Source organism: Phalangium opilio, unplaced genomic scaffold (assembly GCF_054372755.1).
Source record: "Phalangium opilio isolate 3A_F unplaced genomic scaffold, DU_Popi_V2 ptg000079l_1, whole genome shotgun sequence".
Taxonomy (NCBI): domain Eukaryota; kingdom Metazoa; phylum Arthropoda; class Arachnida; order Opiliones; family Phalangiidae; genus Phalangium; species Phalangium opilio.
Window position 1 is genome coordinate 8,053,553 of NW_028324187.1, and position 11,009 is coordinate 8,064,561.

General features: G+C 33.9%; 4 protein-coding genes across 5 annotated transcripts; 3 read left to right on the forward strand and 1 right to left on the reverse strand.

Moving 5' to 3' along the window:
• Positions 1-1,800: 1,800 nt before the first annotated feature.
• Positions 1,801-2,920, reverse strand: HemK2 (HemK methyltransferase 2). Its single transcript, XM_089845290.1, is given in 4 exon segments — positions 1,801-1,964; positions 2,078-2,394; positions 2,464-2,547; positions 2,607-2,920. Coding segments are annotated over 4 exon segments (690 nt in total). The 5' UTR covers positions 2,732-2,920.
• A 35-nt stretch (positions 2,921-2,955) lies between these two features.
• On the forward strand, positions 2,956-4,237 carry LOC149654671 (transcription termination factor, mitochondrial-like). Its single transcript, XM_089846234.1, has 2 exons — positions 2,956-3,931; positions 4,007-4,237. The coding sequence occupies exons 1-2, from the start codon at positions 3,074-3,076 to the stop codon at positions 4,205-4,207; spliced, it is 1,059 nt and encodes a 352-aa protein (XP_089702360.1). The 5' UTR covers positions 2,956-3,073; the 3' UTR covers positions 4,208-4,237.
• Positions 4,238-4,525: 288 nt separating this feature from the next.
• Positions 4,526-5,759, forward strand: LOC149654672 (transcription termination factor, mitochondrial-like). Its single transcript, XM_089846236.1, has 2 exons — positions 4,526-5,403; positions 5,464-5,759. The coding sequence occupies exons 1-2, from the start codon at positions 4,621-4,623 to the stop codon at positions 5,704-5,706; spliced, it is 1,026 nt and encodes a 341-aa protein (XP_089702362.1). The 5' UTR covers positions 4,526-4,620; the 3' UTR covers positions 5,707-5,759.
• A 347-nt stretch (positions 5,760-6,106) lies between these two features.
• Syt14 (Synaptotagmin 14) lies at positions 6,107-9,475 on the forward strand. Of its 2 annotated transcripts, none has more exons than XM_089846214.1 (10): positions 6,107-6,691; positions 6,753-6,923; positions 6,990-7,211; positions 7,274-7,536; positions 7,602-7,787; positions 7,852-7,960; positions 8,034-8,191; positions 8,255-8,444; positions 8,510-8,625; positions 8,704-9,475. In XM_089846214.1, the coding sequence occupies exons 1-10, from the start codon at positions 6,613-6,615 to the stop codon at positions 8,899-8,901; spliced, it is 1,692 nt and encodes a 563-aa protein (XP_089702340.1). In that variant the 5' UTR covers positions 6,107-6,612; the 3' UTR covers positions 8,902-9,475. The 2 variants fall into 2 exon arrangements, with proteins under 2 accessions (XP_089702340.1, XP_089702341.1); XM_089846215.1 differs by having other exon boundaries at positions 6,108-6,622.
• The last annotated feature ends 1,534 nt before the right edge of the window (positions 9,476-11,009 follow it).

Below are 11,009 nucleotides of genomic sequence, written 5' to 3' on the forward strand. Positions count from 1 at the left end.
GACAGAAAATCCCATCAGAAATGTTTCATTCCCGCAACCCCTACAGTAAATGAAAACGTATCTACCCCATACTCATAGCAGAAAATAATGTCTAAAGTTTCCCCTACAGACCACTGGACTAGTCTACTTTCCTTTAATACCACCCAAAACCCAAGATTGTTTGTTATATCAAGTAAAAAAACAGTCGTAATATTGCAACTAGCAAAGCTCTTACAATATAAGGACGGAAAATATAAGTTTAAATATATCCAGCTAAAGTGCTGGATGATTTTGTAAAAATACTCGCAGTTTCTTTAATCTCAGCTTAGTAAACCACATGCCTTTAAACCATGGCCCCAGTCAAATGATTTCCAATCATAAAATATCGAAAAGCAAAGTCATTGCCGTTAAGCCTTGGTTACATATTCTAGCCCACCACCCGCAATCCGAGTCATCCGACATTTTACAGTTATAATTTCAAAAGATTTTCTTATAAAACATCCAAAAATACTTACTTTCGTTATTAAAATAAGTATTTCAATATAATTTCTTAAAATTATCCGTTAATTGATCGATTATTTACCTAGATTTTTAATTTTCCATGCCCCGGGGTACGTACCGATCAAACTCTCAAACTCTCGCGACTTATGAAAAAAAACAGAGAGAATTTAGAAGGGGAGTGGAAGGCCCCCTTTGACTCTATTAAACGTGATGACGCCCAAACAAGATGTCGCGTTGAGCTTTTTTGGGGTAGGCGAGTTTCCGGTCACGTGTTCTAAAATCTATCTATTACAAACGCATCATACCGGAAATCGACCTGCCTAGATAACGTTTAGCAGACGACGTTGCGCTACATTCCAAACCACCCCTTCAACTCCCCTTCTAAATTCTCTCTGAAAAAAATAACCCTAATTCAGAAACGCGAACTCTGACCTTACATCAACCGACCAATCAGAGTACACCTCAATCTCCCATACCCCACCTACCGAGTTAAGCCTAAAAAATCAAATTCAGTAGCATTTAGGGCTAAATGACTTTGCATAATTTAACAAAACTTACAAAATATTGTTAGAAACTAACCAAAATTACTCAAATTTCATAGCCTAACTATTAATAAATTAAAATTAACAAAAATTATACATACAATAATCCTAAAATTACGTCTTTGTTATAATTTTGGGAGCGATAACTCGGGCCGCTTCAATTGATGAAAGAAAGATGAAGCCGAATCTAAGGGGGCTAGCCGACCAATTACAGAGCAGCTTTCTAAATAGCTAACTCAAACGCCACCTGTTGCTATGGCCTCCAAAATAACCTTATTTACGAGTTTAGAGACACGGGACTTACCTTTTTTTACTTAATTAATGTATTTAAGAGAAATTTTAGGCAAAATTAATGTTTTTAAGAGAAATTTTAGGCAAAATTAATTATATTATTAAATTTAAATTATTTTTCATTAAAGATGTTTCGTTTTTTTAACCAAAGTACATACATGAGCTAATATATATTAGTTCATGGTACAATTAAGCGTGTCAGCCTAGGCTAGAACATTTTCCTGACATTACAGGCTAATTTACTAATTAGATGACTTTTCCGCGAGTTGGGAAATCAAGGAAAAACAACAGAATAACCTACAGTTTTTTAAATATGTGGAAAGTTAAGCCTTGGCGACCTTTTAAGCAATAATCTAGGGCAATGTCGCCATCTATGGTGAAGCCATGTTGCGCGAAATTCAAATTCAACACGTGTTTGTTCAAAAATTCTCATGGAACCCAAACCAAACCCCAAAAAAAGTCATAATAAGTTATAACTCACCCAAAATTATACAGATGTCCAAAATAAGAAATTACTGATATCCCCACGTTGCATTAGCTCCGATAATTATTGTTGAATCTTTAAAACTGATAATGTTTCACCTCCACACTTTCTTGTTTCCATATTAACACACTTTAATCCCATTCCATTCATAATCTGAATGATTTCATCTGAAATTATAAAAAATAAAAACAATATTCATTAAAAATATTGTTAATTAAACCCAACTGCAACCAACTCTGAAATAATTCAAATTAAAGTAAACAATTAAATAAATAATTACCTGGATTATTTTCTTTCAAAACCAACAAATAAAATCGTCCATTCTTGCTCAACAAATTAGGAATTTTAGGAAATAGACGATCCATAACTTCCCTCCCATTAATTCCACCAGCCCAAGCTGCGGCAATATCCCTGGTACCAACTTCTTCCGAAGGTGTGACAACATATGGTGGATTGAATATTAAAATATCAACCAATCCTCGCATTCTATCATTCAAAGCTTGGTCCAAATCAGTTAAAATGACATCAACGGAGACATTATTTCTCTTGCTGGTATATAGAGTTGCATTTGCAGCAAATGGGTTAATGTCTGTGGCCCTGCAATTAAAGGTTAAGAGGCTTAAATCAATTAAGTCTGGGTAATCACTTAATTAAAGTGTATCCTACATGAAATGGCAATCATTTAAAACTTTGGCTAAGGTAGATATAACAACACCTGAGCCACTACCCAACTCAACCACAAATGAAGGTCTAAAACCAATTTTAACATTAATTAGGGATGAATTAGTGTTATTTAATGGTAATTATACCTTAATGATTTAATTTCATTTAAATCTTTCTCTAAACAATCAATTAATAAAAAGGAATCCTCAGCTGGATCATAAAATTTATCGCTAAATTCTTTTAATTCATTTCCTAGCTCAGCTGTTTCCATTTTGATACCTTAAGCCTTGGCTAGTTTTAATTATTAACTAAACGGTGTAAATTTAACTAGATTTAACAGTAAACTGGGTTGATTTTGTATAAAATTCAGTATTTCTTTAACGTGTATTAAATAAATTAAATAAGAATAGTTAAATTAACAGAAAAATAAGGATGTTTTTAAACTAGTGCCGGTAGTTTAATAAAAAGAAGCTATCAGACGACGCGACAGACTAGGGATAGAATGTAAAAATACTCCTAAAACCCCTACAAAAACTACTACAATAACAACAAAAATGTCTACTACTACCACATACGAAATATAAACAAACGTGGTCTTGAAACTTAGTAAATTATGTCATTTTCTGTTACTAGATATCTATTTAAGTGTGTAAAAATTAAACCATGTTCATGGGCTTCAACTAACAATCGCAACTTAATGTCAAAACCCATCAAATTTGAATATTTAAAACCCGAATTTACAATATCACCGGAAGAAATAACCAAAATAAGGGAAGAACGGGAAACTAGGTCCAACTTTGAGAAATTACTTAAAATTTATGGTGCGAAACCTTTAGTTTTAAAACAAAATCCATGGATTCTCGAAGAACCAATTAAAGAAATAGAAAAAAAGCTAGATTTAATTGTTATAATTAAAGAAATCCCATTAAAAAGTGTTAATTTTGGTATTTTAAAACTGGATTTAAAGGATATAAAGTGTATTGATAGACCATGGCATTGGAAAAACAATTTAGATTATAGCAAAATTAAATACTTCCAACGGGAATTACAACTTCCATATAACAAGGTTATGAACCTTTTTAAAAAACACGTTTTTTTACAAACACGTTCTTATGAGAGTTTAAGGGAAATTATGGAAATTTTGAAAGCATCCGGGGTTGAAAAAGATGCTATGTGTAAAGATATGAAGGTTTTTAGGTGTAATATAGACTTTATTAAAGCCAGAATTAAGAAAATTACCGAGGAAAATTGTGTAAACGTTAAGAGTTTAAAAACATGGATGATATCATGCTCGGAAGATGTTTTAAATAAAAAACTACAAAGGTCAAAGGAGAGAATGGAGGTTCTAGGAGAGGGGCAAGATTTAATTGACTATTTATCAAAAAGACTCGAGTGTGATCAGGAAACTGTTCAATTACTTTGCAAGAAAAATCCGAGACTTTTGAAAACAAGTCCTTTAAAAGTTAAAAAGGTTGTTTGAACTTTGATTATCTTTTAAGCTCAGAGTCTCAATTATTAATAACTGTAATTATTCTTCTAATTATAGATATTGGATTACTTGTTCAAAGAAGGCTTCACCGCGTCTCAAATAAAAGAAAAGCCCAAAGTTTTCAATTGTAGTTTGAAAACAATTGAAGAAAGAATGTCAGATTGTAAAAGTTTAAATTATTTTCCCTCAACACTATTAATTTTTTATTACAGTAAAGAGGAATATTGTAAATTAATTACTAAACTGGAATCGAATTAAATTTTTCAATAAATAAATGAAAAAATAAAATTTTTGGTTTTTGTTTTGAAATTCGCGGGGAATGTCACGTGACAGGCTAAAGGGGATCCTCCTACTACACCCTACTGAAATAACCTACTACTACTACTAATAATAATAATAATGGCGGCACCGCTCACGAATTTGCCATTGGAATTGAATTAAATTTTAAATTTTTCAATAAATAAATGAAGAAATAAAATATTTGGTTTTTGTTTTGAAATTCGCGGGGAATGTCACGTGACAGGCTAAAGGGGATCCTCCTACTACACCCTACTGAAACAGTAACTAAACTACTACTACTACTACTAAATAATGGCGGCACCGTAGACACGAATTTGCCACCCGAAATTTAATTACCAGTCAGTAATTACAAATCCCCCGCTAAATTTAAAATGTTTCTGACATTAAGTAATACGACAGCTTGTCAATTAATTCGGCATGTTAAATTAAAGCCAATTATCTTCGAAATTCTATCGCGTAACCTTCGACCCTTATCAGTAGGTAAACAACAACAGAAAGAAACAATAACAATAACAATCTCAACCTTACTCAAAAAATACGGGCTTAAACAATCAATTTTAAAAACAAATCCTTGGTTATTAAATGAATCCGTTAATTTACTTCAAGAAAAACTCGAAATAATTAAAGATATTCCGTTAAAACCAACAAACATTGATCTTTTAAAACTAGAACCTAAAGAACTGCAAAGTATTTGGGAAAATGACTTTGAAAGGAGAGCTAAATACTTGCAATCGGAATTGAATCTAAGCTATGACAATGCTACTGAACTATTAAAGAAATATAAATTCCTTAGAAGGCGTTCGTTTCCGAAAATAATGGAAATTATGCAAATTTTAAAATCCGCTGGTATTGATAATGTGGCTATTTCCGAAGATATGTGGATTTTTAACCATAATGAGCATATTATGAGAGAGAGGGTCTTAAGGATTAAAGAGTATTATAATTGCCCAATTAAAACATGGATGTTAAGATGTTCGGAAGACATTTTAACGAATACATTAAGAAGATGGAGTAAAAAGGTTGAGGTGTTAGGGGAAAAACCTGATTTGGTTGATTATTTAGCACTCAGATTGGAGTGTGACCGTAATACGGTTATGTCTCTTGCAAGTAGAAATATTCGACTATTAACCATTAACCCGCCAAAAATTAAAAAGGTTAATTGCATTTTTTAGACCTAATACTATATATTTTTAAATAATTAAATATCTTTTTAGGTTTTGGACTATTTGTTTGAACAAGGTTTCACCCCCAATCACGTGAAATTAACTCCGAGAGTTCTGAATTGCAGTTTGAAAACTATTGAAAAGAGAATGTCTGATTTCAAGGAAAGAAATTATTTCCCGCCTACGTTGTCAGTTTTTTATTATAGTAAAGAAAAGTACCCCAAGTTCATAAAAAGACTTAAAATTAATGAAGATAATTCCTATGGTCAAGTTGATAGCAAGGAAAAGAAGTGACTTTTTTGTAATGGTGCTAAAATTATAATAAAATTTGCTTAAACACTGCCAAATTTTGGTCCTTTTGAGAGTAATGATTACTTTGTTAACAATAAACTATTTAGAATTAAGCTTGCTTTTACCAGCAAAGGCTTAAAGGAGGTCGGGTAAATTTTAAATGTTGCAAAGGCTTAAGGACATTAACGTTTTCACTCACATAATCTCAGAAACAATACAAAAATAAGTGAACTATCTATTATTCAAGAAACAAATCGTTCCTTGATGATAGCCCGAATTAAATCTAACAATAATTATTATTAAAATTAACTTACAATATTATTCCTGATCGCGGGCAGCCTCTGACTTGTCCGTTAGTTTCCATTAGGAACTATGTTATGAGCGCCTATAGTCTATAGGAGTTCAGTTCAAAGTTTAGGCGCCAAAGCGGCCAAACTACCAGCCATACAATGCTGCCATCTATGACCCAGTACATAAGGCAGCTTCTCCTCGTAAACTGGTGTGTTGAGGGTGAAACATTTCTACAGGCGCTCATAGAAAACACATGGGTTCCAAAACCCCTAAATGATGACTTCCCCTAAACATTTTTATTTCGTATAATTTACATATTTTCGTGGATATAGCCAAAAAACTCTCATAAAAACATTTTAATCATTAAAAATCATAAAATAAACTGCTTATGGAGCTCAAAACGTAAAGAATAGTTATCCTAAAATCAATATTATCCCTCAAAACATCAATAAACACAAATTAAAATGGCCGAAATGGGACTTTCCAGGAAATTGCGCGACGCAGGGAAAACCTAGGCCAATAAATTAATAAAAATAGCAATAATGTACCAGCTTTCTATTTTACCAAACTTGATGTCTTCGCAGCTAATAATTAAGTCGTAAAATACTTAGCAACACCATGTTGTCGGGTAAGGAAGAACTGGAGACGGCGTCGAGGCTTACAGAGTTGAACCTTATGGAACCTACCGATTTTATTGGTAAAAGTTTAAAATTTAGCCCAGAGGTTTGTAGGATCTTTTTGGTATTTTCTTTTTGCAGTACCGACGGAAGCCACCGCTTTCCTGGGAGTCGTTGGAGCCTTCCTGGTTTTACTGGTTGTTTTCTATCTTTACTTGAACAAAAGGGTTTGTTTCGTATCAAACGGTTCCTTTCCGTGTTGCGACAAACCTTTGAAGGATGTCAAACAGCAACCAGTGGCCAAGAATCTCGGTAAGTACTTGATAAGTCGTAACAAATTTCCTCGCGAATGCGGTGATACGTTATCGAACCCATAAGGCACAGCCTACGCTTATGAGGAAGTGGAGTCCTCAACTGACAGTGAGGATGAAGTTATGCAACGTTTGCACCATTCGGCCAGTACCCAAGGTGGATTCCGAAGAACGTGTAGTCACGATCCTGGGGAACCCATAGCGGAAGCGCGCGAACCAGCTGACCCAGGGACCAGTCATAAACGTCTAAGTGTTTCGGCACCCGTTAAGAGTGAAAGTGGTTACTCTGGTAATGTTATAGTACACTCGATTACTTTTATGATCGCGGGAATACTGATTATTTGATTGCAGGACACGAGAAACGCGCTGGTGACTTAATTTCTTTGGCCGAAAAAGGTCGTATCGGGAAGGGAAGCAGTGGTTCTTCATTCTCAAGCGAGGAGGCGAGCGGACATGATTCAGCCGATGACCTACGAAAATTGGCAAGTGGTAACGCGGGTCCAAAACCGCACCATTTCGAGAACGCCGCTTTTGACAAGACGGAAGAAGTCACGGCTAGCCGAGTTTCCTCAACCTTTGGTGGAGAAACGGAACTAGGTTTACCGGAACAGGACGTAAGGACTAGCTAACAATGGTAGTACATCAGTTTTGGGGGTGATTATAACCCTGTCTTCAACAGGAGCACCTGTTCGACGTCACTGATTTAAGAAACCGTATGGAGGACACGGAAGGAGGGTCCAATACGAGATGCGGTCTGTTAGAGGTGACGTTCCTTTACGATAAGGTATCGCGCAAACTCAACTTGACAGTGGTACAAGCCCAAGATTTACCAAGTCGCGAAAGAGGAGGAGCTAATCACGTGCAGGTAAAGACTGTTACCAGTATGGTAGCTTGTTGAAGATAAGTAACTTGTTTTGTTTTCTGGGTAGGTTCGCGTCCTATTGCTTCCCCATAAGCGGCAAAAAAATAAAACCAAAATTAAGAGTGGTGAAAACCCACAGTTTAATGAGACCTTTACATTCTCTCGAATTTCTCCAGGTAAATGTTAAGTACCTTCTTGATTGAGTTAACAATAAGTGTAGGCCTCATTAATATGTAACGGTTTTAACAGAGGACCTGGATAGTTTGGGTTTGCGATTCCGTTTGTACGGTTGCGAACGAATGCGTCGCGAGCATCTAATCGGGGAATGTCTGGTCGCGTTCTCTAGTTTGAACCTCGAGCAACAACTCAGCGTTCTTTTAACCTTGGAGCCAAGAGCTAACATTACGGTAAGGTGGTGACCCGAACAAAGTGGTGGTATGATTGAAAATTGAATTAACGTTTTCTTTCAGCATTCGGATTCGAAAACGGATTTGTCTAGCTTGGCTCGCAGCGATAGCACGGGTTCAACGCAATCGATGCAACACGGTGGACTTCCGGAACTCTTATTGGGAGCCGCTTACAATGGTACAACGGGAAGATTATCGGTTGAGGTCATCAAAGGAAGCCATTTTAGGAATATGACCATGACCAGAGCACCAGGTAACTATTACCCCAACCATTTAAAACCATTGGAAACTGAGACATGGTCCTTCGTATTCTTTAAGACACTTATGTTAAACTATCGCTGGTGTCATCGAGTGGTCAAGAGATAGCGAGGAGTAAAACGTCAGTCAGACGGGGTCAACCTAATCCACTTTTCAAAGAGACCTTTGTATTCCAGGTATGTTTGCACCTATTTCTATTCGCCTTTGCTACACATAGGGAGGTAACCCGACACATCCCTTTCCCTTAATTTCAGGTGGCACTTTTCCAACTTCCGGACGTTACCCTGATGGTTGCCGTTTACAACAAACGAAGCATGAAACGTAAGGAAATGATTGGCTGGTTTTCTCTGGGATTAAACAGTAGCGGTGAAGAGGAATTATCGCATTGGAGCGACATGAGAGAGAATAAAGGAGAACAAGTTTGTCGTTGGCACGTTTTGCTCGAAACTTAAGAAAAAAATTCTTACGGAATGGCTCAGAGAGAGATTGAGAATATAACTTGGAAAACTGGGTAAAATATTTTTAACCGTTAGGGAGGATGAATGACGCATCTTTACCGATCATTAAGTGACAACCACTTACCAACCAACCAATTAAAACAGAAATGTTTTTTGATTAAAAAAAGGGTTAAAAGAAATAAAAATAATCAAATAAAACGCACCAAGTTCTTCCCCCAGATACAAAAATAAAACCTATTTAAGATCGAAGATTTCCCTTTCGATAATATTTGCAAAAAAAAAAAAACAAATTTGAAAAAGGCGACAGTCAGTATTTGAAAAATTAAAATCTAAATACAGAAAAATAAATAAATAAATAAATACAAAAATCCTTAACACACATTTGTTGTATTGTTGTGGATACACTAATAATTAAGTTTAAGATAATTTTAATCTCGATGTAATTTAGTTTTTAGTTTAGTTTAGTGATGATATAAAGATTATATAAGGATGTCAAAAAGAAAAAATATCCAAAAATAATAATGATACTAACTTATTTCCCCATAATTGTCGATCCAAATTGCTTATAAAATAATAATAAAAAAAAATAACAAGATATCTATTTTATTTTTTGATACCATACGAAGATATTTTAAATAATTAAGTTTAATAATTGTGGTTGGTAAAATTAATTATTGGATCAATTTATATAATATATGAAAAAGGTGTTTTAAAATGAATGACAAAATTTAAATTTTTCCTAAATAATTAATAAATAAATTGTTGGAGATAATAAAATAGTAGAATTATGCAAAATTCCGCCCTCCCCCCCTTCCCAGGTGTAGGTACCGTATAAAATTAATCAAATACTAAGAAATATTAATTAAATTTGAAGAATAAAGAGTGTAATATTTCAGAGTATGTCTAAGATTAAGGCCACTATTCCCAATGTCAAAAGTGAAGTATCTTAAGCTATAAGTGAGGCACAGTATGGTGCGCAATCGGTTTTTAAAGGGAGTATAACCCAATTTATAAAATAATGGGCAACAACATTTTATTGAATTTCAAATGTAACTAGTCCATATTCATTTTAAAATATTATAAAATCATATGCAGTGTCTGTATTCAACTGAAAATTCTTATAGGGTCTTTGCGCGTGACGTCAAGTTACCTACCCCCTTTCCTCTCCCCTTGCCGGCTGCCCGCTCTGGCCACGTTAGGACGCCATGTTGACATCCCCTGAAAACCGGTTTTCGCCCCCTATTTCTTCTCCCTTTTTACTCTCGCGGAAACACCCTATAAGCTTATTCCTATTTCTTGGGTTATCTTCCCTTTAAAGTTGAAAAAGTACCATAGAAGCGTCACACTTATAGTGTTAAATTACATCATTTTGGTTAATATTTTTTAAGTTTTGTGAATATAAAAATATTTAGAATGGTTAAATAATATTGAAATTTGATGAATTAAAAAAAAAAATAATACTTACCTAATTAAATTAACTAACCCTAATTAATTGTTCCGCCCCTCTTATAAAAAAAATTAAACAGAAGGAAAAATTAAAAAAAAATGTGAAACAAACCAAAAACAAAAACAAACAAAATTTCGCTATTATTTTTTAAATACTACAAAAATAATTTTTCTAAAAGTATTTTGACAATTTGCAATACACGGCGATTTTTTGTTAATTTAAATTTTTACCCTATGTACCTTCAAAACGTGTTAAGAGGGTTATTAATGACGAAACCAAAAAAAAAAAAAAAAATTAAAACTATTTACTACATTATAAATTACTAAGATAAATTATTAAATAAAAACAACCCCAGAGCTAATAATTGTGAGAAAAAATAGACCTAGATTGTTACTACATAGCATATTTGTTAATTAATTAATTAATTTATAGTTTAGATATGTTATAGTAAATTTATGCTTGACAAAGAAAATTGGAAAAAAACAAACCTTTGGATGTCTTTATAAAAAAAAATAGTGAAGAGAGAAATTCTTTACCTTAAGGCAAAGCTTATTGTGAATTTTTGCATCGTGAGAGAGACTTTGATATTATTTTCAGAATGTAATGGTATGACTTATAATATAAAAACCATAAAAAATGAAGATCCAATAAAGAA

Excerpts from the sequence above, each read along its gene's own strand:
- LOC149654671 (XM_089846234.1), top strand. The coding sequence starts at position 3,074 with ATGTCATTTTCTGTTACTAGATATCTATTTAAGTGTGTAAAAATTAAA. Across the intron at positions 3,932-4,006 it reads GTCCTTTAAAAGTTAAAAAG|ATATTGGATTACTTGTTCAA; the intron begins GTTGTTTGAACT and ends TTCTAATTATAG.
- LOC149654672 (XM_089846236.1), top strand. The coding sequence starts at position 4,621 with ATGTTTCTGACATTAAGTAATACGACAGCTTGTCAATTAATTCGGCAT. Across the intron at positions 5,404-5,463 it reads ACCCGCCAAAAATTAAAAAG|GTTTTGGACTATTTGTTTGA; the intron begins GTTAATTGCATT and ends ATATCTTTTTAG.
- Syt14 (XM_089846214.1), top strand. The coding sequence starts at position 6,613 with ATGTTGTCGGGTAAGGAAGAACTGGAGACGGCGTCGAGGCTTACAGAG. Across the intron at positions 7,788-7,851 it reads GAGGAGCTAATCACGTGCAG|GTTCGCGTCCTATTGCTTCC; the intron begins GTAAAGACTGTT and ends TTTTCTGGGTAG. Across the intron at positions 8,626-8,703 it reads AAGAGACCTTTGTATTCCAG|GTGGCACTTTTCCAACTTCC; the intron begins GTATGTTTGCAC and ends CCTTAATTTCAG.